General features: G+C 35.3%; 1 protein-coding gene across 7 annotated transcripts in view; it reads left to right on the forward strand.

Moving 5' to 3' along the window:
- The window catches only part of CACNA2D1 (calcium voltage-gated channel auxiliary subunit alpha2delta 1), a 356,904-nt gene that overhangs the window by 314,710 nt on the left and 14,768 nt on the right, over window positions 1-27,426 (forward strand). For 2 of the 7 annotated variants that reach the window (XM_048933422.1, XM_048933424.1), the window contains 19 exons: window positions 1,592-1,663; window positions 2,276-2,347; window positions 6,064-6,125; window positions 8,126-8,202; window positions 9,429-9,443; window positions 10,103-10,163; window positions 11,899-11,996; window positions 13,314-13,398; window positions 13,663-13,725; window positions 14,623-14,726; window positions 15,948-16,034; window positions 16,391-16,458; window positions 17,816-17,854; window positions 18,919-18,990; window positions 19,605-19,757; window positions 19,844-19,896; window positions 22,896-22,951; window positions 23,093-23,222; window positions 26,567-26,679. In XM_048933422.1, coding sequence (XP_048789379.1) covers window positions 1,592-1,663; window positions 2,276-2,347; window positions 6,064-6,125; window positions 8,126-8,202; window positions 9,429-9,443; window positions 10,103-10,163; window positions 11,899-11,996; window positions 13,314-13,398; window positions 13,663-13,725; window positions 14,623-14,726; window positions 15,948-16,034; window positions 16,391-16,458; window positions 17,816-17,854; window positions 18,919-18,990; window positions 19,605-19,757; window positions 19,844-19,896; window positions 22,896-22,951; window positions 23,093-23,222; window positions 26,567-26,679 — 1,480 coding nt within the window. Of the gene's footprint in view, window positions 1-1,591; window positions 1,664-2,275; window positions 2,348-6,063; window positions 6,126-8,125; window positions 8,203-9,428; window positions 9,444-10,102; window positions 10,164-11,898; window positions 11,997-13,313; window positions 13,399-13,662; window positions 13,726-14,622; window positions 14,727-15,947; window positions 16,035-16,390; window positions 16,459-17,815; window positions 17,855-18,918; window positions 18,991-19,604; window positions 19,758-19,843; window positions 19,897-22,895; window positions 22,952-23,092; window positions 23,223-26,566; window positions 26,680-27,426 lie in introns of those variants that run through there. The other 5 variants (XM_048933423.1, XM_048933425.1, XM_048933426.1 and 2 more) reach the window with 4 other exon arrangements.

The following is a 27,426-nucleotide window of genomic DNA, read 5'->3' on the forward strand; positions in this document are numbered from 1 at the left end:
ACAAGCTTTCATAGAAGTTGCATGAACATTTGTTGTGCATCTTTACCAGAGTATATTGCCTCGTTCTGTCATTTTATTCTGCTAGAATAAAAGGAAGGTAAACATCATTTTGAAAGAAGGGATTTCAGCATGTCCCTTAACTTATTATAACTGGATCACTGAAATCCCCTGAAAAGCTACAGATGTCCTGAAATACTCCTATCAGCCAAAGACATGTTTTATGTTGTAATGACATCTTCTATGTCGCAATTATCTACAAGAGAACCAGTACTCATTACATACAAAACTGTGCCAATGTGGGAAAAAAGAAAAAAAGTCTTGAGGTCTTTCCATATACAAAACATCCTGCTACAAAAATACATGTATTATCAATCAGAAGGAATACAGTAAAACTCTTTTCCTCCTTTAAACTATCAGATTTAAATGGTTAAATAATAATAAATAATAAAATAATAAATAATAAAAAAAAATTCTAAGCTACTTCTAAAGATCCTTCATTAAGTGGATGTATTAACTGAGTGATGATAATTGAGGATTTTTATACCATATCTAAGATTAGTTAATTATATTTGGCTGCAATACAAAATCTAAAGGACTTAGCTAAAATTCCTTTAAGAAAAATAAAATAAAATAAAATAAAATAAAATAAAATAAAATAAAATAAAATAAAATAAAATAAAATAAAATAAAATAAAAACAATAGTCAGATTCCTGAGAGTTTATGTGGAAGACAGCTCTGTTCATTTAAATGGGAACTGCAATGGGGAAGAGAGCAGATCCTGCTGGGTTGCTGAAGCTAGTTCAGCAGGACTGGACCCAGCACCAGAACAATATGGCAGATGCACACCACTAACTTTTCTGTGCTGATCAGCATCACAGTGGGTAGTGAGCATCACAGCCTCCATGGGTCTTAAAGGTGCCAGGTCACAGAATTTCTCTGCTGTAGGTTTCTATCTCTTAAATGAAGAGTGCAGTCAACAGAAATGCATTCAAAGCTGCCAGGTGCTCAGGGAAATTCTCTAATGCTCACAATAAAAGTTATTCGTATTTTGTTATAGTAAATCCTTTGTTACAATGGCTGCCCCTTTGAGTCTTGAAATGGTCTATTCCCACCTCAAAACAGCGAGTCTGCACTCTTGCTTTTGGCAGAATTGCAAAGTAGTGCAATTGTCCCATGTTACTGGTCAGGTAGAAAGGTCTCCCAGCTTTCCCTTCACAGAGTCAGGATGCCTAATGGAATATTCATCTCTAGGCTTCCCCAGACACTTCTTGTCTCACATTACTGTGGCAAACCAGCAGTAGGGGAAGCAACTTCCTAACAGGAACCCCCTGCTTGACAGACAGTGGAAAACCACTAGTTGTAAGGGATAATCTGATTTTCTCTTGCTCTCTTAGTCTCTCTATTCAATGAAATAAAATAAATGACAAAGACATAATTCTTCATGCTAAAAGAGATAAAAATTAATGGTAAGTAAGCCCAGTTAAGTAGCTTATTTCAAAATGAAGGGATTAGAATGATTTCTAGGGACCACTCTGTAACATTACAGTATTCAGTCTTTATTATTTGATTATTTAATGTCTTCTGCTTCAGAATCCTAAATCCCAGGAGCCAGTAACACTGGATTTTCTAGATGCTGAACTGGAAAATGATATTAAAGTTGAGGTGAGATTCACTGGTTTCTTAGTACCTGCTGCTGCTTGTATTTTACTGTATAATACCTGAGAAGAAATACATGTTATAGATTTTGAACAGGAATCTATTTTGCCAAAAGAGAATCGATTTAAAATTTCTCAAGATTATGACTTTATAAAGTAATTAAATTACAATGAAATATTACTGCAAATTCACTCCAGTATTATTCTTAAGCAAAGACAATATGTAATATTCCTCTCATTTTTGGAATTTACTATCATTACTATTTAAATAATATTTACTCAGTCTTCTTTATTAAGTTGTAGTTTTAGGGAAGATATTCATACAGAATTCATACTCTCCCTATTACAAAACATCAAATGTTTTTATGAGATTGTCTTCATAAGCAAAGTATACAACTATTATTTCATAAGTCTACTAATTCAGTACAAATTCTGGTTAAGCAACTTCTAATTAGAAAAACCTGAATATAGAAAACTTTAAAAAGAATTAACAGTTGTGACTCCAAATGCATTAGTATTTTCTGTGTATCTATAAAATACTTGCAATCACTGAAAAATTAATCATGTTATATGCAATACCTAGTTTTTAGTTTTTTAATTTATTTTTTATTGCCAATAGATTCGAAAAAAAATGATAGACGGAGAAAGTGGAGAAAAAACATTTGAAACTCTGGTCAAGTCCCAGGATGAGGTAAGACAGAAACACAGACAGAAGCATTTCAGAAACACATTTACAGAAGCAAACAAAAACATCAAAATACAGTGAAATGGTGAAAAGAATTTTACTTTTTTATGTTAGCTGATATTACATTTTTCTTTTTCCCCCAAGGTTTTTGTTTCACTGTATTAGATTAAAAGAAATAATGTATTTATGAAAGAGAATTGTTTTGATTGTTGATTTCTTTGATACATCATTAATCAGGCAGTTGTTGATGAGCTCTTGTACTCTGTTCACCAAGTAGACCCAGCCTGCTCCTGTGTGTAAAACTCAAAACCAAGTACTTAATTTGTTTAGAGACATGTTTGAGAAGCAGATTCATGGTTTATATTTTAGTTTAATAGATAAAGTAGTGAGAAAGAAATTAACATTTATATGACACAAATGAGGCCTATTTGGGATAAGCAAACTCATTTTAAAGCTGTCCTGTGTATTTTGCTTTCTGATCTTGTGCTTGTTGAATTCTTTTTAATTTCATGTCCAAAATCTTCACTCCTGACAGATCATTCTGAGTTTCTCTAATAAGATAGATATATTTTGTAGCAATAGGAAATACTGAAATATGATGTGGATCCTCACATGTATACCTTTATTGTTTAGAACTTGGATGAGAAGAAATAATGATCGGTTTGCCAGAAGAGCAAATATGGCCTGAGTGTGCCCCACAGTTACAGTTCTAAAACTAAAACTTGAGGCTGTTGCAAAGAGTGTAAAACATCTTGAAGATAGCTGATGTAACGAATTATCACAAGAATATGAAGAAAACATCAGACAGATAGTACACAACCCTTCTGTGTATTATACTGCAGAGTTTAGGTAATTTGACTCTGTGCTGTGCCTGATCTTCTTTCTGATACTCTATTTAGAAAGTGCAGAACTTCATAGACTCTTCTTGAGTTGAGAACTCCACTTCAATGGGGCAGACAAATGTGAATGTAGATGGTTTTATCTGAGAAGTGGTGGTAATGATGATTGAGTAGCCATGTAAATGGCAGTGATGCTTTCCTACTTCTGTTTTTGAGACAAGCTGACTTAACTCAAACTTGATATATTTAAATTGCCCAGCTGCAAAGCACGCCCGTAATATTCAGTCCTTATACTTAGAGTCCCATGATCAACATGCCCACATTACTTTTGTGTACCAGCTTTGTGCTGCTTTTCAACTCTTCCTTTTTTCTAAAGCAGAGGCCTGGACTAACAGTCCCTATGCCTTCAGCTAGGCCTCTCTCTGTGCTTTCATGCAAGAAGGACTCCATCCCTTTAGTAAGGCTTTACAATCTATAGAGGAATGCCATTGTGTATAGAAGTTTCACTATTGGAGGATGGTAATAAATGGTAACTGTGGGGCACACTCAGGCACACTACAGGGCTTTCATGGTACAGTGGGGATAAGCCCCATCTGATGTCAGTTCTGCTACCTCTCTGGTTTCGTGAACCCATCTTTGCCTCTGGTTTGTCCCCTTACTCTGAAGGGAGCCTGTTCTTCACGACCCACTGTTGAAGAGGAGCCTGAAGTTCACATGGAATCTGTGTTGGGGATCACAGAATCACAGAATCACCTGGGTTGGAAGGGACCTCAAAGATCATGTAGTTCCAACCCCCCTGCCTAGCAGGGCCACCAAACATACACATTCAGATCAGGTTGCCCAGGACCCCGTCCAACCTGGCCTTAAACACGTCCAAGGACGGGGCATCCACAACCTCCCTGGGCAGCCCGTTCCAGGGCCTAACCACTCTCCTAGTAAAGAACTTCCCCCTAACATCCAACCTAAATCTTCCCTCCTTCAACTTAAAACCATTTCCCCTAGTCCTGCTGTTGTCAGCCCTTTTGAAGAGTTTACTCCCCTCCTGGGCGTAGGTTCCCTTCAGGTATTGATAGGCTGCAATGAGCCCGCAGCCTTCTCTTCTCCAGGCTGAGCAAGCCCAACTCCCTCAGCCTGTCATAAACTGCTCCTGAATGGGGTGCCTTACAATGATATGTCAGACATTTATAGATCTTTGCTGTTCGCTTGGTTAAGGGGAAGCTTTCCAAGTCTATGGGTAAAAAAAGGGATTCTGTGTGAATGGTCAGAAAAGTGAGAAATTAACAGTCAAAAAATTATGTTAACATCATATGCATATGAATGCAACAAGAAGTTGCATTCATGGCAAAGAGATCTCAGGCCATGCCTGCATTTCTAAGACTTTGTGGTGCATTGTGAAAACACCAGAGCAGTCACTCCTACAGCAGTTTACCAGAAGAGCAAGGGAGGGGCAAATTCACATGGGCAAATGCTGGCATCAGCTACAGCATCAGGAGCAGCATGATGTTCCTGGGTGCCTGAAAATGTGTCAGTCATGCACAGCCCAGACCACAAACTGTATTTGAATAGAATATCTCAAGCTTTTTGTTCTCAATTATTTCAAGAACCAAATGAAAATAATTACCCTCTACTTACCTTGCATCGTGGACCAAGACTTTTTCCTCTGCTTGGACCCCTTAGAGAGAAGGGAGCAGCCAGAGCTGGCTGGCAATGGTCACTGCTTCAAACTATTGCATTCTCCCAGCTCTAGGCTGCTAGAGCCAGAATAAAGCTGCTTTAGACCGTGGGCCATGCATGAGCTGCTCATCACTTAGTATTTGATAGCTTCATATATTTTCTTATAAAAATGGCTGATGTGGTCTGCTGCTCTGTACTGACAGTTGCAGTCTTGAGGCTTGAAATTGATGTCCTTTTTTTTTTTTGCTTTTTGGTTTAAGTTTGCATTGCTTCCCTTCTGTATTGCAGCTGGCCCCAGCAGTGTCCTGGGAGATGACCTCATAAGTACAACATAGAAACTGGACTCATAGCAAGCGTGGGTGGGGTGTGCTGGAGTCTTCCAGGGCCTCAGGGGCTTTCCAACTAACAGAGAAGATGCCATAGAAACAAAAGCATTGCCACATTTGGGCTGCTGGGGTAGGCAGTAGTGCAAACTGAAGGATCACAAGAACTGAAATAATGTGTAGGTTCTTTGGCAGTGACCATCTAGGGTGAGATAGAATCAGATGGCTCAGTAATAAAATAGGCAAGGGTAAATAGGAGCAAACATATGAGGACATCTAATATGCAATGTTGTCTTTGGAGGGAGCTCTCAATTTGCCTTTAAGCATGCTCAAAGAACTGGTAGTAGAAGCACTTCATGCGAGCCCTGTTCTTCTCTTCCTGCCTTCACACCTTGGGAACTGTTTTTCTATTGCCAATGTACATCTACAAACCATGGCACTATGCATGATTTAGAGTTGTATTCAAGTATTTAGTTGTTCTTGAGCTGAAGTAATAGTACAGTCAAATTATTAACAATAAATAGGATTATAAGGGTGTCTGTTTACCCAGCCTTTTACCTTACATATAAAATACACCAGGACATCAGCCACTACTAATATGTGCATATTTTTAATTTTTTTTTATTTTTCCCAAATGACTAAGTGATCTACCCTATCATGCTGTACTGAAAAGAAGCAACCAAGTAATGAAATGGCTTTGAATCATAAAAGTCAAAAAAGACACCTCTTTTTCATTACCTTGGTCATTTTCACACTTTTGTTTTATTACAGTGAAAGGGCATAGACATATGTACCTTTTATCATTGAATGTAATGTTGCAATGCAAAAGCTGTTTCTTGAAGCTTTGGAATTAATATATTATTTTTTCATTAATATTTTTTTACAGAGATACATTGATAAAGGAAATCGAACATACACATGGACGGCTGTGAATGGCACTGATTACAGGTAACTCATCTCTGTTCTCTGATTTTTTGTGTAGTTAAATGTCCTTTTCATTTATTTTGGTTAGTATCTATTATGTTACATTTTCTAGAATAGTTAAGTCAGGGCAAGTCATCTCACCTGTGGGATTTGCTGGATTCCTTTAAACATTTGCAGCTCAGAATTGTGACTCTGTATAAGGACCAGCACCTCAGTCTTCTTGCAAACTGTTGAGATTAACAAGTAGTGCATGTCAGCATGCAGGAAAAAGAGGATTTTATGGTTGAATCTTATTTTCTCCTGCTTTCTTTATCGTTCATCCAAATAAAAAATGGAGCATGTTGTTCAGTGCAAATCTCTTACAATTGATGTTGCTTGTATCATGACATTGCTAACCTACCTGCCAGGTCTTAGGGGCAGGAACTGTACTACTGATTTTCTCTGAAATCTATATCTATTTGTGACAAATTTTAACTAATTAGCACCAATACTGTTGTGTGTTTGAAAGTCACATATGAATGGCAGCAGGACCAAGTGAAGGGTTTTGTAAAAGCTTGTCCCCTTGAATGCAACATTGTTGTGTGTATCATTTCAGATTCACTTAATCACACAGGTTTATCTAGATGGTACAAATACTGAGTCAACTTTTTTTTAATATATTATTTTTTATAATAAAAATAATATTTTTATTCTGATAAATTACAGCAGTTCTCATCCGAGCTGGTTTTCTGCTATATTCTATACAAGTGTACAGCCAATATGAATGCAAACATGAATTTGTAAGCAAAACAAAACAAAGCAGTTTTAACAGGTGAACATAGATATAATATTTTATCTTTTTTTCATTACTCCATTTTTTATGTTCTACTACTTCTATATTACATTCAGTGGAAAGAAGATTTTTTTTTTTTTATCATGGTATGCCATCTAGCAATTGGTAAAGAATTGCATTTGATTTACATGCATTCTTAAATTCAAGCTCCCTTGCTTGAGATTCAGCAATAAATCCATGGAGTCGCAATGCAGCAAGCCTATTACACATAAAATTATAGATTTTAATTAGCTCTTTCTGTTAGCAGTAACTGCTAATGGCAAGTAAACTGCAAGTGATTTCCCTAGAGGAGAATTCATGGAAGGCTATCACTAAATATGCAGTGCTCTCACTTACATCTGCCAATTAAATAGACTGTATCATAAAAGGTCATCTCATATATGGACAATTGTACAACTTCTTTTTTAATGTTAATTTCTGCATTAGAAACCACGGCAGTTCTGCATTTATAAAAACTGAGTAAGAATGCAGTCTGGGAGATGATAGCTCTCTAATGATGATTTACACCTCTCGTCGTTTACATACCTTTTTTAAAACGGAGCACTTCTCACTTCTACATGTGTATAGAATTAGTGGCAAGAAGGGATCTTATTTCTATGCGTTTGTTTTCAAGAAAAATATATGTAAAATAAAAGAAATCCTTTGCATTGCAAATCTTAAATTATTGCAGCGTGATGTTCAAAGGTTATTAGAAGTGACCTCATGATTCTGAAAAATATTGTATGGCTTGAATGTAAAGTGAATTTAAATACCACTAGATATTTTTCCTAATGTATGCCAGTAGGTGTTTTATTTTTTTCAGTTTGTCATATGCTGCATGCAAATGAGTGCAGTATTATATGCTGTTTTTTACAGTCAATCTCCATGTTGACTTGTGCTAAAATGTAATGTGAAATGCATTATAGAAAGAAATCATGATTTTTATTATTTGCAATTTTTTTTCCGAAATTTGTCCCTTATCCCTGAAGGAAGTGCATTTTATGCCTAAATGTTTGACTTTTGACTGTTTGACATTGTTGTACCTACCTGTACCTATTACAAAGTACGAGACTGCTATGTCTGCATGTAACTATTTCATCACATAAGGATCCAATTTCCAAACTTCTTAAAAAGTTTCAAAACACTTAGAAGCTGAAATTAGAACATGGCTGCAAATAACACAATTGTTTTATTTATCTTGTTTCTCTTGCAGTTTGGCATTGGTGTTACCATCATACAGCTTTTATTATATTAAAGCTAAAATAGAAGAACCAATAACTCAAGCCAGATGTAAGTATTATGAAGGTTCCCTGGTTTTGTCAAGTATTGCCAAGTCTCGGGTTCACTTAAAAAACAAACAAACAAACTATGTTTAAAATTCATAATTTCCTTTGAATTCACTAATGTTATCATAATGTACCCAAAATCTGGAGCAATGATTCTAATTCATTGTAACATCCAAGGTACAAGAAATATTCTATAAAGATAGAATATGTGCAGGTACCCCAGTTTCACTGACAATCCCTTTCCCCTTGCTATGTACCTATAGAATCATTGCTTTGTGTATCCTCTGTTGCTGTCTTTTTAAGGGTCTGGACACCATTTTTTCATTCTATTAGCTAAATACAAGAATATGGACTATAGTAGTAATGCTTATTTTATTTTATTTACAGTAGTAGCAGTATCATATTTAGCAAATTACATCTGATGCCTGTAGAAATAGATAAATGTAAAAGCAGTGTTTCATTTGGCTTGCAGCTAGGTTTTTGTTTTGCATTCTAAAGATAGTTTTAGTGGATGTTTGTAATATTTTTTTTTTTATCAGACTAATTTCAAGTCATTTACAGATTCTGGAGAGGTAATAGGGAATTATACTTGTGAGTATTGAAAAGCTTTTCATTCATTAGGTGTAGCTAACTAGATCTAACTAGTGGATTTGCGTAGTAACCTAGATTGTAAACAAAATAGAACTCAGCGCATCCTTTGTAAAAATGTGCAGTTAAGGTTTGAATAGCTGTGAATCTCTTTGACAGGTATAAACTGGTAGTTTAGAGAAAACTTGACTAGCACTAAATCAGTGTCCTCTACCTTCGCTTCCTGGGTATGAAGATTAAAGCAAGTTTTTAATAATCAGTGATTTGTTTTCATGACTTTGTCATACCATAAGTAGTTTAAAATCAAAGTTTTAGTGAGTGAATGCAGGTTTTTTTTTTTTATGGATTAGATAATCTGGTTTTACACTTACATGAATATAACCTGCAGAACAGACCCTTGAAACAGCCACCACGGTGGCTAGCACAGAAGGTACTTGAGAAGTGATTGATGAGGCCATATTCTCCACTGTTTAAAGATGTTTGTCTTTTTTCCAGACTAAAACTGTACATAAATTGAACCTTTGATCTTTCTATGCACAATATTTTTATTCAAGGGATTGTTTGAATAAAATATTGTTTTGTGACCCCTTTTGCTTTACCCTGTTTTTTTCTGTTTCCCTGCTTTCTCTTTCTGATGGATAGTGGCAATCAAAAAGGGCAAGTATATTCTTGTTGCTCAATTTCCTTCTGTTTACTGCAGTTGAAATTTTTCACTTGTATTTCTATTCCTACTGGACATTCTCCTCTGTATTCTTCATCTCAGGACTTTTCCCATTGGGTACCACAGCAATAGAAAATAAAAAAGTTGCTAAGTGGTTTTCTATTTTCATACATATTTTAGTATGTTGCTGATCTCTACTCCTTGTTTGTCTGGTCCTTTCACCTGGTATTCAGTAATGCCAACTTTTGAAGCCATTATTTTCAGGTAGCACTGAAAGCGATGTCTACCTAAGCAAGGTTTTTCAAACATTATGGCTAACAGCTCTATAAGCGTTTTTCATGTTCTAACAAATCTTTGTCCCAAGCATTTCTTTGTATCAGACTGTAATTCTAATGTAATACAAAATTTCACGCTAATTAAATGTCACCTCTAATTAGGTTGTTAGATATAGTATTGTTGCCAAGTGTGTGTTGTATATAAAAATCAAATAATTTCTTCCTAAACTTTGAAATAATGATAAGTATGCGGTGTATTAGTAAGAAAGTGTGCAAAATGAACATTTTTATTTCACAAATGCATGCAAAAGCTAGTCAAATATTTGAGAAGGATATTGATAAGTCATTTGCTTACTTGATTTCACTGTTCATCTTTGTAGATTCAGAAACACTGAAGCTTGATCATTTTGATGAAGCTGGCTATACGTTTATAGCACCAAGGTTGGTTAATTTCCCAGTAGTATTATTTCAGCAATAAATAGGAATTTGATCAGGTTAAAGATATTAAAAAAAAAAACAGATTTGTCAAATGAAAATTTGTAAAAAGAGAAAAAGTAAATTCATGTTTTTAAAGATCAGACTTTTCTGCTTGGTAGACAGCATCTTCAGACTTTCATTCATTTTTGTGTTAAATGAAGGGAGCTGTAATATCTGATATGTCATCATATATTGATGTTTTTAATGGAAGTCTTTTACACATCTGTCCATTTCTCATAGCTGCATATTTTAAGATTTTATTGCTTTGTACTCTAGCTTTTCTTTTATAGAATAGCTACCATAATACTTACCTTGATTTTGTTTTGTTTGTTTTTTGTTGTTTTGGTTTGGTTTTTGGTTGTTTTGTTTTGTTTTGTTTTGTTTTGTTTTTTCAGTTCAAAAAGAAGAGCTTCAAAGCTCTCCGTCATTTAAGGATTAATTAATTTTTGATTCATTGAACATAGATTTTGATATAGTCATTGAAAACTGATTGAGTCTGTTAGTTCCTTCTTTTTATTCCTGTGAAATTGTGCAGTCTTGGTTGCCTTTGTAATTATGTGTTTACTTAGGAAGCATAATAAGAGAAACAACACTGAAAAATTAAGTTCATTCGGAAGTTAATTACGGTAAATGCCACAAAGGTGTTTAAAAAATTATTTCATTTCTTCTTTTATCCTATATAATTCTTAATCCTTTTAAATTTAGATTCTTCTTGGTTGAATCATATGTAAGACACATGTAAGACACAGTCTTCTACCTTCAAACATGTTTTCAGAATAACTTAAATTTTTCTAATGGACTGAAGTTATTGATGATCAATTGTACCAATTAGCAGTTTCCAGCAAGTCTTGAGTTGTCAAACTGATCTACATGAAAAAACTGTTTAATATGGAGCTTTCTTTAAATGCAAATGTTGGCGCAATACACCAAATTATGCCTGTAACCCTTAAGGTTAATGATAAAATAAGTAAATATTAATAAGATAGCTTAATAAAATACTCAGGCTTCTTTTGGTCATAAAGTTAATTTAATATAGATAATTCTGTTAAAAATTGGACTCCTGGCTTGACTGCTGAATGTTCTCTACATTTTAATTACAGTTATTAAATGGTAAATGGCATTAAACATTTGTCTTGAAAATGCCCAGTGACTTTTATTGTGCTTGCTTGTATTCAGTGAATTGCACATTGATATACTGCTTTCAATCATTATGAAAATGACAGTAGTTTAAATGTTCATCTGGTTTGCATATGTCAAAACAGAAACCATTTCTGTGTATGGGGTGTGTACCTTATTAAAATTGCCTTTAAGACTTCACAGAAGATAGGATCTCAGCACATAAATCCAGTGTTAGCTGAACATAAAGTGACAGTGTCTCCAACAGCAGTCCACATACTTTCCAGTTTATCCCAGTAGAGTATAATTTCACTGGGCATTTCCTTGTTTAGTTTACAGACTCTGTACAAGTCTGGAGTGTTTTTTTTACTGAGATCTGTGCCTTATCTAATACATGATCATTCAGATTTAGGCAGACTCCTGAACCCTGATTTCCTGAAATACTGACTATGATCAGGACTACAGCAATGATTCCAACCAGTTCATAGTAGTAGCACAGTCCTCCTTGGACTTTCAGATTGCTGATCTGCTTCAGAAACATACAAAACAAATCTGAAAAGACTGATGTTTTATTGTTTTTCAGAGAATATTGTACTGATGTAAAGAAATCGGAAAACAACACTGAATTTTTATTAAATTTCAATGAGTTTATTGATAGAAATACTCCAAGCAGTCCATCATGTAAGTACTCTTTTCAATTCATTGATTTTCTTATAAATAATACTTACTCATAGGTGAGAATTAGTCAATCTGAAGGCTTGTATGCCCAAATCACACACTGTTGTTTCTTTTTAATCTCTGATTTTTTAAAAAATAGGAATACATCTGGTGTTGGACTTTTTTTATCCAAGATAGACTGCAAAATTAGTTTGGAGTTTTATAGGTTCATTTAAGAATGATTGCAGGGCATTATGCATCCCATGTTTTGCATGCTTCCCTTCAGAATTATGTTATGAAGCAATCAACTATTAGTTTGTTTTACTGCACTCCAAATATTTCGAATTGATAGTTTTTCCTCTTGAGCATATCAGTCAAAGAGCATCTCAAGATGCTTATTTTCTTGTCAGCTTATATAACAAAATAACTAAACAGGAATGTTCAGTCTCCTCTCAAAAGCTGAGTACCTGGAATTTTGCAGAATTCAGAGCTGTGGGTTTGAGTAAAAATTCTAACTCTGTTTTGCTGTGTGAAATGAAAGACCAAAAGCCAGATTTTCCCTTTACATTATTCAGTTACAGTTCAGCTCCATAATATTTTCAGTATTGATTAAATATTAAATCTGTATTTAAATCTGTAGACTGCATGCTTACTTTAGTTGAGCGTTCCTAGTTTTGTTTTTTTTACATTATACTATAAAGTATGATTGAGAAGGACTGACTTCAAGCCATCTACTGAAAGATTTTTAAAAACAATATATCCATCTAAGCCACTAATTTAAAAGAAGACAAATAGTTGTGTCTTTTTATTGTTATTGTTTCTGTTTTTTTTTTGTTGTTGTTGCTTTTTGTGTGTGTGTGTGTGTTATTTCTTTTTTTTTTTAAGCTGGGACTTGACTGATTTAAATATATTTTTATTGTGGTGATTATCTCTGCTTTTGTAACATGTAAGAAAGTATTCAGTAAAACTTAAATGTTTTGTTGGAACTTTTTCAAACTAGAATATAAAGTTTTTGAATGAAAGAATGTTTAAAAATAAGTTTATTTAAAAAAAAAAATGGGGCCTTGAAAAGGTGAGATCTGATGCTACAAACGATTTTCATATTTCTTTGGTAAAACACTGGTTTTTAGATTTCAATATAGGAAAAACTTAAGCAAAATCAAGAGTTTCAGAGCAGTTTGTTTAACATGCAATATTTGACATAACTTGAAGTTAGTCAAAATGACCATAGAAAGAGCCTAATTTTAGTGGTGATAGCATCTTAGCAACTCAGAATTTAATTCTAGTGGCTTAAGCCCCATGTCATATGTTTTCAGATGAGTGTCTTGACTCTTTTACTAGGTAATACTGATATGGTCATTAGAGTTCTGCTGGATGCAGGATTTACAAATGAACTTGCCCAGAATTATTGGAGTAAACTGTATCTGTAAGTATTCTTTCTGTTGATTATTTTGTTGTTGTTGTTCATTGTTGTTTTTTTTTTAATGAATTTTGGAGTCGAAAAACAAACAAGAAGCCTGAAAAATAAAAAAGCATAATCTTTCTCATGATCTCTTAGCAATGTAATTCATGTGCATATATAGAGATGCACAGTTAATCCTTGCACAGGATAGATATTTAAATCATGATTATGTACCCTTGAACTTAAGAGAACTTCAGTTTTTACTTTAAATCTTATTTTTGTTTATAGTGATGGAGTTGTTGCACAGTTTGTTGTTACGGATGGTGGAATTACCAGAGTGTTCCCCAAAAGGTAACTGTTACTATGAAAGAGTATAAGGTGATAATGAAAATGTTTAAACCTGCTCTGATAACTATACAATAAATTAGATGATTTTTCTTTGATTTTACTTATATCATTGTTTGAAACTCATCTGTAACCAGATCAGTGTAAAGGAGTAAAAGAACCCATTTGCTGATAGTGGAACCATGTTAATTCCTAATTATTCCTAAGCATTCATTTGTTTGATAAGCTGGCAGTGTGCACTGTAGAGCAGTAAATTATTTATTTATTTATTTATTTATTTTCCCAGACTAACAGAATCATGCTGAATAGTTCAGGGACTTAAGAGAGAAAAATATGTTGTTGCCAGGGGGAAAAGAGAATGCTAAAGTATATATATAATCACCTAAGTATTCCCTTTGTTGACAAGCAATAGTAAGAGTATAGATACAGATATGCTGTAAATGGCAAATTACCTGATTTCATAGGCTAGTCTGTGTTTCCCCAAAATGGATTTTACTATCAAGATCAGTTTATTTTTTCATTCTGGTGTTATTCATGTTTTAAAGTCTTTTGGGATACTGTTTTCTTAAGATAGCATGTGGTATCAAGGTTTGTTTATATTTTGATGTAAAATAGTGCTGCAGTTATATTTATCTCAGTACAGCTAAAAATAAGGAGAGAAGGTCCATGTTGTACCAATAATACTTTTTCTTTTTTTTTTTTCCTTCAACTTTATGTTTTACTTCTGGCAATTAACCAGCTGATGCTAATGAAGTCTGATAACTATATAAGTGAATCTCACGTTATCTACAACTGTGAAATTTTAAAACAAACAAAAACAAGAAGATAGCCCTGTGCAGCACAGCATTAATGAGATACTAACCATCATTTTTTTTTTTTTTAATTGCTTTTTTTTGTGATTAGGGCAGGAGAAGATTGGTTGGAGAATGCAGAAACTTATGAAGTCAGTTTCTATAAACGAAGTTTAGATAATGATAACTATATTTTCACAGCTCCATACTACAACAGTAAGTCATCACTCTACTAAAAGTCCAGAGCTAGCTAGTGTAATACTAGAATATTTCTGGAAGTTTCCTGTGCCAGTTGAGCTCAGTGACAAAGGTTGCAAGTGTAACACTTGAAAAAGAAAAAATCTTGGGATGTCACCTATTATTAAGGAAAAGATAGCTGGGGAGGCACTTAACAAAGAACATAATAATTTGTTATCTACACTGATGGTCCTGTATGCAAAAAAATTAACAAAACTGAGACAAAACTGAGAGAATACACAGCGTATTTGTTTTCATTTATTAGACTGGAAAAATGGTTTTCAAAGATGCTTTGGCAGAATTATTTAAAACTGAAGAATAACACTGCTTTAAAAGCTGTATTTGAGCTGAGTTCTGTGTATTTTCTCAGATATAGGGGAGCAGGTATCTGGAGTCTACAATTGTCCACTGAACTGCTTAAACTAATATATTTTTTTTTAAAATCATTTTTCAAATCACTATTACTAACCAAAAATAGTTCTTCTGAAATACTGTGATATTTAAAACCTGTATGTGCACAATAGTAAGTGCTTGTTACTGATAAGCAGCATTAACCTTGCCAAGCTGATCTAAAAGCAGATGCTACTACAAATGACATACTCCCCCTTTTAAACATATGGGATCTTTTATTACTGTTATTTCACATGTATTTATTACGTCTTTTCCCAATAAAACGTTAACAAGGTTATTAAATAAATTCCCCAAAGCCTTTGTTGTTCCTCAAAGAGCTCCAGGTAATGTACTTTTAGCTTGCTTTTTCATACTAGGCAGTGTTGAAAACAGGCTGAAGTCTGTCAGAGTAGTAATTGTCATTAGTGAGTGGCGATAGTATATTCTGTATTGAAAAACATAGACAACAGCAGGATAAAATCTTTGGCTCTGATCCTAGTTTTAACAGAGCTGCTCTCATATGAGCCATTATCATGGCCGTGTTTGTAGAGGAAAGGCTACAGTGACTTTGTGCAAAGATCGTGTACTAAACATGAAGGAAGTTAAAAAAGAGTATTTCTCTTAATCATCTAGGTGTTAGTGGTCTGAGTAATTACAAGTGAGAAATACAATGTACGATTGAGTCAGGGTTTTCAAATAAGAATTCTTTGATTTGTTCTTGATATTTGAACCATCTTTAATTTCAATTACAAAAGAAGAAACTTATATCTCATTCTAATTCTTTCTTTCTTCCTCCAAACATACTGTCAGAAACCGGTGCCAATAGCTATGAATCAGGTATTATGGTAAGCAAGGCAGTGGAAATAACAATTAATGGAAAACTTCTGAAACCTGCAGGTAAGCTAAAATGGTGCTAAAACTCTAAATACAGGAGTTACTTTGTTATTGCTCAACGTTAAATCTTAATGGCGGTTTCAAAGGAGTTTCAGTTTCTATAGTACTCTTTTCTCTAAGACTTTTAATCTTACTAGTGGAAATCAAGAGATCTGGTTGTGTTTGAGAAAGAGTACTTAAATTTGTTAGTCTTATGAAGGATGTTGGTGATCAGACAACTGAGCAAAACTCATATTTTTTTTCCTTTTCCAGTTTAATAATTTAGATGCTCTTACAATTTTTCTCTCTTCTTAGGATTCTACAGTTACCTTTTTGCTTTTTCATTTTACTAAAAAAGTCTTTCATGTATTTCTTGTTAGTTGTTGGAATAAAAATTGATGTAACCAGATGGATGGAAAATTTCACAAAAACCACAATCAAGAGCCTGGTAAGCAATTGACCAAGTCTTTTTTGAACTTTATGTTCATTTCTCAAAGTTTCAGATGCAAATAAGTCTAACAGCTTTTTTTGTGCCAGAGTCAGACTGATGCATGTTTGCCAAGTAGTTGTGGTATTTAAATCATCCAAATGCACAAAATACATCTATGTTGAAACAGGCTGTATTTTGTACGTGTCTTGCTTTCATAATTATAGATCATGGATAAAGACAAAGAAAAATGTCATACTCGAGCCTGCAGGCGGCTTACTATGATCATTCTCTATTAGTGAATAAAACCTGCAAAATAATTTCCTCTCCCCTCACAAAAAAAAAAAAAGGGGGGGGGGGTAAGGTGTGTGTTGTTTTTTTGTTTTGTTTTGTTTTTTTAATTTAATGTGGAGGAAGTGTAAGCATGAAGGATTTATATTGCAGTCAACACCACAGCATTTCAGCCCTTTCATTTCTCATTCTATGCTTAAGTGTGAAGGAGAAAAGCAAAAATTGAGGGAAAAGGTAAACACCTAAGTAGTACACTGGAGAGAGGCATAAAAAGGAGATAGTTATGGAACAACTGGATGAGGCAATTTTGATTGGTTGGTTGTATATTAGGGGATATATATGTATATATATATCATTGTCTATGATTGTTGTATTAGATATTAGAGCTATAGTTCAATGAGTAGGCAAATGCATTGCCCAAAATGTCAGAACACTTAAGGAAAAGAAGAATAATGAAAAAGTGAGTAACATCTCATAATTAGTTTGATATGAATAACTGCCATTATCTGCTGATTGTTTTGCTCAGGACATAATGCAAGAAATCAGTAGTGTGTGTATGTACACACATATTGCAAGAAAACAGAAATGTACTAGTAATCAAAACTAAATGGAGATGGTGGGCTTCCTTTGTCAGATGAGATTTCCATACTTTGAGATTAATGAAGCTATTCAGTCTAAAAGAAATACTTGGCATCATGTTTTCTAGGCCTTATTAACATACACAAAATACAAGCATACAAATACACATGTTCTTTCTCTTGCATTTTATATTCACAACCCTGAAATCTTGAGAAGTCTCTCAAACTGTAATAGAAAGAAGTTCTTTATCTAACACTGTGAGCATTCTCAAAACGGGAAATGGACCAGAGGAGCTGTGAAAGGCAGTAGTGATTGTGCTGTTGATAGTTACTGAATGCAGATTGTTTTGATATACTTGTGACAAATAACACACACAGTATCACTAAAGTAGGTTAATATAGAGATATCAAAAATCACATCATGTCTTGTCTTGATTGATAAATATCACTGCAAAATACAATTTCTTATGAAACATTTTTGTGAAGATTGCTGTCTTTCTGTTTTTTAGTGCAACAGTGAAATCTGTGGCTGTGAAAAAAATAGTATGGTAAGAATATATTCAGTTTTGAATATCTGTAAGATAATGATAAGTGATGCACTGAGCATTATTCTTTCAGGATATTTTTTGAAGATTAGGGTTTTGAAAATGAGACCTAGTGATTTGTGTCTTGAGGAAAAAGTTAAAAGAGGAGAGGGCAAAAATTAAAAGAGGAGAGGGAATACAAATCAGAAAAAAAAAAAAAAAGAGAAAGAAGAAAAGAAGGAAGAAAAGAATCTAGAAGAGGGGTACCTTAGAGAAAAAGGTAAAAACAAACTGAAAAGCAGCAGAGTTTGTGATGTACTTTTCAACAATGATTAGCCATCCTCCTTTCCTCTTTATCCTGCCCGTTTAGGATTTGGGAATCCCATAACTCTGCTGGCACACAGGAGAACACATTTTCAGCAACTATTGCAGTATCAGATTCTGCCATATGCTTAAAAGCTTTCTCTGTTAAGGTCTTCTCTGAGATCTTTTGTGGAGTTAGAAGAATGTTAAATGGATGGGTTACATTGAAAAAGGGTACTCTGGGCCTCACCGCTATCTCCTTAATCTCCGATTGAAAGTGGCTGAAAGAATACAGGGAACCAGTGGGCTTCCCAGCCCTGCACCTGACACCTGGAAGGAACTAAGTAGGCAAGCATGAAATATACAAAAATGTGAAATTAATCTCAAATAGCAAGCTCAGAATCTGCCTTTAGGACCTTTACTTTTAGAGGCTGCAAATAGTAAAAGATTTTACATGTGGCTGAAAGTATACTAGAAGTTGTAGTCCCTTATTACGAGCTCAGGTTCAATTATCATCTGATTTAATATGGATTTTACCTCTTACAGCTAACAAAGGATTGAGTAAATAAGAATTTACAAGCAACTTCTATGAAATTAAGTCACAAATAGACTTTTGATTTCTTCAAACTTTTATAATGCTGATAATGTTACTCAGCATAATATTGGCCCTTGGTATGAGGTTGTGATTTGGCCACATAGATTTGAAGATATATCTGAAGTATAGAATAAAGAAGTTTCTCTTGACAAATCATTTCTACAAAACGTATTTTACTTTCTTATAATAGCATGTGGACTGTGTTATCCTTGATGATGGTGGATTTCTTCTGATGTCAAATCGGGATGAATATACCCAACAGGTATGCATAGTTTTGAGTACTGTAATTGAAACACAACAGGGAGATGTTTTACAATAAAAAAGTAGCATTTATTTCTCAACTCACCCTAATACTGCCATTTTTTTTTCTAAGTATATTTACAATGCCCATCAGAGTTTTAAAGACTTGTTCAGCAATTATAATACACTTTGGGGAAAAAAAAAATAAATGAGGAATTCCAGTTATTTTGTTAGTATTATTCACAATTTTATTTATGGTTTAAGGTGCTACACTTCTGCAGTGTTATTTGTGCTCTGCCTTTAGAATGATAGGTCTACTGATGGATGAATAAAACTGGTGAAGAGGATGAATAAATGGTGAAGAGGGCAAGTAGTATGGCATCTACATGCCTTTCTCTTCTTTCTGTGGTAGTCTCATTTAGTAGTAGTGTATTTAATGATAACTTCCTAACTTGAGTTCTCAATCAAGCTATTGAAACAGTTACTTTCAAGCAAAAATAAAATCATACATGGCACAATTGAATGAGTCTCCCTAGAGAAAATAAAACAAAGAATAAGTAACAGCATTGTTTACTTTTCTGTACAAAAACTACTTGGTAATACTTTAACTTATCTCCATATATTCTTCTTCATCAGATTGGAAGATTCTTTGGTGAAATTGACCCGGGCTTGATGAGAAACTTAATTAACATGTCCCTGTATGCCTTTAACAAGTCGTATGACTATCAGTCAGTCTGTGATCCTGAAGAAGAACCAAAGCAAGGAGCTGGACTTCGTTCAGCTTATGTGGTCAGTAGTACCTTATGAGGCAACTGACATTTCTTTAAAAGTGTGCAATTGTTTATATAAATAATAATCTTGTTCTTTTTTCCCAGCCTACAATAGCAGATATTTTGCATCTAGGATGGTGGGCTTCAGCAGCTGCCTGGTAAGTACAAGCATGTAGGAGGTTAAGACAATTAGTCTTTTATTTTTATCTTTTTTCCCAGTAAATTTTCTCTGAACCCTTACTTTCTGATCATTTCTCATGGTGAAATTTCTCAATTATGTCTCCAAACCCGTTTGAACTGTCAGTAGTCAAGTGATATGTCAGCAGTCAAATTCCAAACCACTCTTGCCATGTTTTGTGTCTGTATGTTCTAACTCTAAAAAGTCAGCTTCAGCAAATAAATTGGGATTAACAAAGTCTGATTGACAGCTCTGAAGGGGGAACAACAGGGAGAGACTCTTTATTAGGGAGGGTAGTGATAGAACAAGGGCTAATGTAATCTATAAGAGGTTAAATCTAAATTAAATATAAAGAAAAATACTTCAATGTGAGGGTGGTGAGGTACTGAAAAAGGTTTCCCATTACTGGAAGTGCTCTAGGACAGGCTGCACGGAGCTCTAGACAACCAGATCTACTGGAAGGTGTCCCTGCCCATGGAGGTATTGAGAGGAAGGAGACGGACGGTCTTTAAGATCGCTACCCATACCATACTATGGTTCCATTAAACTATATTTGGAAATACTGCACAGCCTTAAGAAAATCAATTTTTGCTCTTCAGTGAATCATTTTATGAAAAAAATTAATACTTCTCTATAGTGAAATATAAAGAAGCAAAATGTGCTTCAAATCACAGTATAACCAGTGTTATGTGTTTATATATGTCAGCTAATTTTTTAATTCATATATATTATTTGGTTCTTTGAAGTGATGTGAAAAGGACTACTGAACTATAAGAAAGAAAAAATGAAATCTGAAGCATTTTTGAAAGTTCTCTAGTCTTGTAGCATTTTTTATAGTGGGGGACGGGAAGGGAAATTCTTATATTTGAACTGTTCTGGTATTTTGTGATTGGTCTTTGGAAAGGTAGAATTACATCAGTAATTAGGTTTATCTACCACAATCACTGTAATCTTAAAACTAAAGATCCATTTAGGAGCTTTATTTTTTTATTATTTCTTTATGTGTAATTAATAATGGCTACAGAAATGATTTTACTATTTCAGAACCATGTAGATAGAAATCCCTGTTGACTACTTATCTAGCACCAAGCTGGGGTAAGCTATTGGGGCTGATGTCATACTTCTGTACAGATGTGAATTGCACTACTGGAGACTGTCTCTTCACTTTTCTAAAGTTTCATGATGCTTATATTTTATAGTAACTGTCAAGCTGGAATAAATTACCTACTTTATGAAGTTACAAGTTAAAATATATACTAGATGAACAAATGTAGTAATTTTCGCATGGTGTGCTCTGTGAAGATTCTACATTGTTTTTTATTGTTGGTTACATTTTGATAATAGCAACAGCTAAAATCTTGGTTTTCTTGAACAATAGCAAACATCAAAAACTGGAGATGGGCAATAATCCAGAAGAGAAACTTGAGCTCTTCTCAAACACAGAGACTTTAGTTTATCAGTGTTCAAATCAGAGTCTGTGGTCTGGACTCAATTTAGACCTGAGGTTTATTCTGTGTGATGTTTAACTTGAAAGTACCACATGATAGTTCTTTCTGTGAACATAATTTTAATGGAATCTAGGTCATGAACAGGCAGAGAAGGACATTAAGCAAGCAGAGTGAAAAGGGCTGACAAAAAATGGATTAAATGAGGCACCTGGCAAAAGCAAATGCAGAGAAATAAGAGAAGCAGGCTGAGGAAAACTATAATGTTTCTGGAAACAATGTGGGATAAAAGAGTGAGTAATAGTTTTCAGAAATTGATACGGGATATATCAGCATTAAGAGAGTGCATATTGTTTCTTCTTCACGCTCTTTTAACTTAGAATCTACAGCTTTCCCAGGCTGCTGGTTTCATTCGTTCTCAGTAAATTCTGCGGTAAGCTGTTATAAGGGGCTGGACTTTCAGTTAGCAAATTCCAATCACTGTTGAATTGCAGTAGGTTTCTTCCCATACATGATTATTGGTGCACCCTCCATCTGCTGATAATTGAAGGCTCAAAGGTATGGAAGTGAATTCAGATCCCCTTCAAGCACTGACTTGAGTAGAAACATGGCAGGCAGATTCAGTTTTGTTACGCGTAGATCACACTGGCTTAGGAGAAAAGGAAAAGACCCTTGAGTAAAGTTATGCAGTCTCTTCTCTCTGCATAACAGTCAGATGTGGTGAGGAGAGATCAGGACTGCTCATCGAATTACAGTTAGAAACAAACCTAAAAAAAGACCATAGGAAGTTACAGCTTCAAGATTTAAACAGAGGCAGAGAGTGGGGGAATGTGAATATAGCTATTCCTATTTTGGAAGGTCAGTAGAAGTGAAGTGAGCTGATTATGTGACAAGCCAGTACTTGCTTCAAGTAAATGACATAAGAAAAATGTGATCATAAGCAACAAAAAATAATTTTGAAGTATATGGATCTCTTTAAGTGTTTTGCCAGCATCTAGGAAGAAAATATATTCCGTACCCCAAGAGCAGGAACAGAGATGATTTTAAAAGTCAATTGTTAAAGTCTTAATTTTTGTAATATACTTGTAGTACACCAGTGTTAATCTCCTGATAATTTAATGAGCCTTAATCAGTGTAAAGTAGTGTAAATTCAGGAGTATTTCCCCTGAGTGTGTTCTGAAAGAGTTCTGGTAGGTTTGAGTGCTGGAGGAACACCACTATGCCTCTTCCATTTTCCATAGAGAGATAATAGGAAGACATGGATGGCATGTTAGCATTTCCTTTATATAAGTTATGGGCACAAATGGCAGCAAATCTCAACAACGAAATAAAAAATTAGTGTGAAAGAAGATATGGAAGAAACTGAAAAGAAAAAGAATCAAACTGTGAAGTGTATACAAGCACAGTGTTAATAGCTTACAAAAGCATAATTAGCTGTGATGATTCTGCTGTTACTTGCTCTTGTTTGAGTAGTTTTTAGGGACACAGCAAAAAAAAAACCTTTAACAAATACACGTTGTCTTTTTGTGTTCAGGTCTATCTTACAGCAGCTATTTTTGAGCTTGACTTTCCCACGTTTCCTTGAGGCAGGTAAGTCAAGAGAATATTAGAGAGTCAACTTTGAGTGAACTGGAAGGTAAGAATCTAGGTTGGGGGCCATATTTTGGATCTCCTCATTTTGTCTACCTCTTTTAAAATGTCTTTATTTATTTTTGTTCCTCTTTCTGGCAGCTGATATGGAAGACGATGATTTTTCTACTGCTCTGCCTAAAACAAGTTGTATCACTGAGCAAACTCAGTATTTCTTCGAAAATGATGATAAATCTTTTATTGGGATTGTAGACTGCATCAACTGTTCAAGGTAGGCCTACTTCAATGTTAACAATAGCTTTCGAATATTCATTTATTTTGAAAATGTTAAAGACATCATTGCAGTAATAAAAATGTATTTGAGGTTAACTATATCAGACTTCCATGAAGTGTAGAGGTATTTAGGCAGTACATGAATAAACTGAATTCTTTTTGTATTCTCTTAGAATGAATTTGAATTTAGTGATTCATTGTCATTATTTTTTTTTCTTTATAGCCTGTGTGTAAATAAATCCTCTTTTTTCTTTACTATTGCTTTTCTTTTAATTTATTACATAAACTTAAAGGAGTTTTGTAATACTCAGAAGCAGATATCTCCTTTAATGGAGTTATGTATTGAAATTTATTATGCTAAGAAGATTATGTAATTTATTTTCAAATTTACCTTCTAGTCAATAGTACTGATGATTTAAGCACTGTAATAGATTATAGTAACTTCAGCATTCATTGGTTCCAGAGGGTATTATCAGAAGGCTTGGAAATACATTTTGTCCAAATATATTTTCTAAAGATACTGCATTGTCAGCCTAACCCTCTCAAAAGAAAAGAAAAGAAAAGCCCAAACTTGTACACATGCTATAGACATTTAATTTTTTTTTTTTTTAACAGCAGAATTACTCAATTTAAAATTCATAAGCAAATGTTAAAAAATAGATGAAAGCAAAGACACCTGTGATAAAGATGTTGTGCTCTTTAACATCTTTATCAATGACATCGATGACGGAATTGAGTGCACCCTCAGCAGGTTTGCTGATGACACCAAGCTGAGTGGTGCGGTTGACATGGTAGAAGGCAGTGATGCCATTCAGAGGGACCTCGACAGGCTAGAAAGGTGGACCCGGGTAAACCTGATGAGGTTCAACATGGCAAAGTGCAGAGTTTTGCACTTGGGCTGGAGGAATCCCAGACACAAGCACAGATTGGAAAAAGTGGTCCTTGAGAGTAGCCCTGCAGAGAAGGACCTGGGGGTCTTGATAGATGAAAAATTTAACATGAGCCAGCAGAGTGCCCTTGCAGCTCAGAAGGCAAATGGTATCCTGGGCTCCATCAGAAGATGGTTGGCCATCAGGGACAGGGAGGTGATTCTCCCCCTCTACTCTGCTCTTGTGAGGCCCCATCTGGAGTACTGTGTCCAGGTCTGGAGCCCCCAGTACAAGAAAGTTGTGGAGCTGTTGGAGAGGGTCCAGAGGAGAGCCACAAAGATGATCAGGGGACTGGAGCACCTCCCCAATGAGGACAGGCTGAGGGAGCTGGGCTTGTTCATCCTGGTGAAAAGAAGGCTGCAGGGTGACCTCATTACAGCCTTTCAGTACCTAAAGGGAGCCTACAAACAGGAGGGGAATCAACTCTTGAAATGGTTGATAACTGCAGGACAAGGGGAAATGGTTTTAGATTGAAGGAAGGAAGATTTAGGTTGGATGTCAGGGGGAAGTTCTTTACAGAGAGAGTGGTGAGGTGCTGGCACAGGCTGCCCAGAGAGGTTGTGGATTCCTGGAGGTGTGTAAGGCCAGACTGGATGGGGCCCTGGGCAGCCTGGTCTAGTATTAAATGTGGAGGTTGGTGGTCCTGCATGTGGTGGGGGGGGGTGGAGCTTGATGATCTTTGAGGTCCCTTCCAACCCTGGCCATTCTGTGATTCTGTGATATTCCCCATGCATAGGTATCCCAGTCAGTACAATTGTGTGCTTCAATGTGCGCTTGGCAGTCTGGAAAGATCAACAGTATAAGAAAGTATAAGTGAAGCTGATACTGTTTTAAGACAAATAATTACCATGTTTCTAACTATGATGGATATGTTATTGTTATAAAGCCAGGAAAACACAAGAAAAAAAAGGTGGCTTGAGCTTGTTTAAAACAACCAGATACATAATTACAGCATCAATTACTTAATTATCAGGTATTTTGTCCTCTTACTGTACTTAATCAGCGGTATGAACTCATCATTTGAAAAATTTGGTAAAAAAGAAAGTGGTAAAATGTATTTACATCTAAGTAACAAAATGTCTCCTTGTGTAGAATAACAACCACCTTTATAAAGTTTGTAAAGACTTTTTTTTTTAAATAGAATCTATTAAAAGTAATTAACATGTTACATTATCCTGAGTTGTCTTGCTTTGACATCTAGGATACATTTTCCTAATGACTAAGAAATAGAAACAAACTACGATTGTGGAAGGTCTGTCTGCCTCTCCTGTAGATTTAAATAATAGCGCATGAAATTTTTCTTTGAAAAATCTAGATACAACCATATGTTTAGTATCTAATATATGAAGTGTATCATCTATAGCTTAAAGATATAATTCTACCTCTTCAATTACTTACAAATTACAAATGACTCTTAAGTGAAAGGCCTTTTACAGAATAATATGTACATAAAATACAACAAACACATATCCAAAAAACAGCACAAATACCCTAAGCTGGTTTATCTTCCTTTTTATAGGTAAGTTTATGTGTGTGTTTTCTTCTCATTTGTGTTTATTTTTTTGTTTGTTTGTTTTGTTTTTCAGTGTTGCCAGAAGAACTGATGCTGAACTGATGTTTTTTTCTCAGTATAGCTACTACTTTGGAAGCACAGAGCTAGCTGTTAAATCAATGAAAGGCCTTCATAGAATCATAGAATCATAGAATCATAGAATCACCCGGGTTGGAAGGGACCCCAAGGATCATGTAGTTCCAACCCCCCTGCCTAGCAGGGCCACCAAACATCCACATTCAGATCAGGTTGCCCAGGACCCCGTCCAACCTGGCCTTAAACACGTCCAAGGACGGGGCATCCACAACCTCCCTGGGCAGCCCGTTCCAGGGCCTAACCACTCTCCTAGTAAAGAACTTCCCCCTAACATCTAACCTAAATCTTCCCTCCTTCAACTTAAAACCATTTCCCCTAGTCCTGCTGTTGTCAGCCCTTTTGAAGAGTTTACTCCCCTCCTGGGTGTAGGTTCCCTTCAGGTATTGATAGGCTGCAATGAGGTCACCCCGCAGCCTTCTCTTCTCCAGGCTGAACAAGCCCAACTCCCTCAGCCTGTCCTCATAGGGGAGGTGCTCCAGCCCCCTGATCATCTTAGTCGCCCTCCTCTGGACCCTTTCCAAAATCCTTCTGTGCTCTACTCCTTTTTTCTTTTTCCACCAATAAGTCTAGCTGAAAGAGGGAATCATGAAAACGTCAAAAAGATTACAAGATTTGTCATTAATCTTTCCAGATATTCATCAACAGAAAAGAGAAGCCAGTTTGATTCTGAGAAGTTAGATTATGTTTTATTCTGATTATGTATGTTCTCAAATGCGGTATTCCTTGTTTCACTTAAGCATTGTTTATTGTCGGCTTTTTTTCCAGACTTTATCATGCAGAGAAGATTTCAAACACCAATCTAGTATTCATTATCAGTGACAGCCAACTGCTGTGCCGCTCCTGTGATCCAAAGCCACTGATGCAAGCAGAAAAGCCGGGTATCCTTTAAAATCAAGTTATTTACTGATGTGGATTGATTTTTCTGTCTATGACATACTGCAATATAATTGGGAAATAATGCTCTGTTTGTGTTTATATTAGTAGCGTGGTTGCCATTGGAGTACTTGAAGCAGCAGATATTTGTGGGCGACAACACAAATCATCTGAATCAGCAGTCCTTGAGGTAGAGGGCAAAGCTGTTGTTTGAGAGGACCTAAGTGGAAATAGGCTCAGAGGAGCATAGTGAAAAAGGTGCAAAGTTTTGGATCCAAGACAAAATAATGGTATGCAAGTAGACGATCTAAGGGTTGAGTGATGAGAAACAGCTCTGCAGAAAATGCCTTGAGGGTCATGATGGAGAAGAAATTGAACATCAGTTGGCAGTATGCCTAGCAATAAAGGTCACATGATGATCCTTCCCATTCATAAACACTTATGAGACTGCACCTGGAGTGTTTTGTACAGACTTGGATTCCTCAGTACCTTACTGACATAGTGCAGCAAGCCCAGTGAAGGACCACCAAACGGAATGGCAGTTGGAGTGCAGGACGTGGGAAGGGAGCCTGAGACACCTGGGCTTGGTCAGCCTTAAGAAATATCTGTGTAGAGAAGTAAGAAGTAAGAAGGGTAACACCAAGATAAGATAGCTTGGTCATTAAAAGCTGAATGCTGCACTGATGCCTGCAACACTCAGACAAAGTGACTGAGGCACTTAATCGTATACTTAGTGCGGATAAGAACTACTT

This window comes from Lagopus muta, chromosome 1 (assembly GCF_023343835.1).
Source record: "Lagopus muta isolate bLagMut1 chromosome 1, bLagMut1 primary, whole genome shotgun sequence".
Classification (NCBI taxonomy): Eukaryota; Metazoa; Chordata; class Aves; order Galliformes; family Phasianidae; genus Lagopus; species Lagopus muta.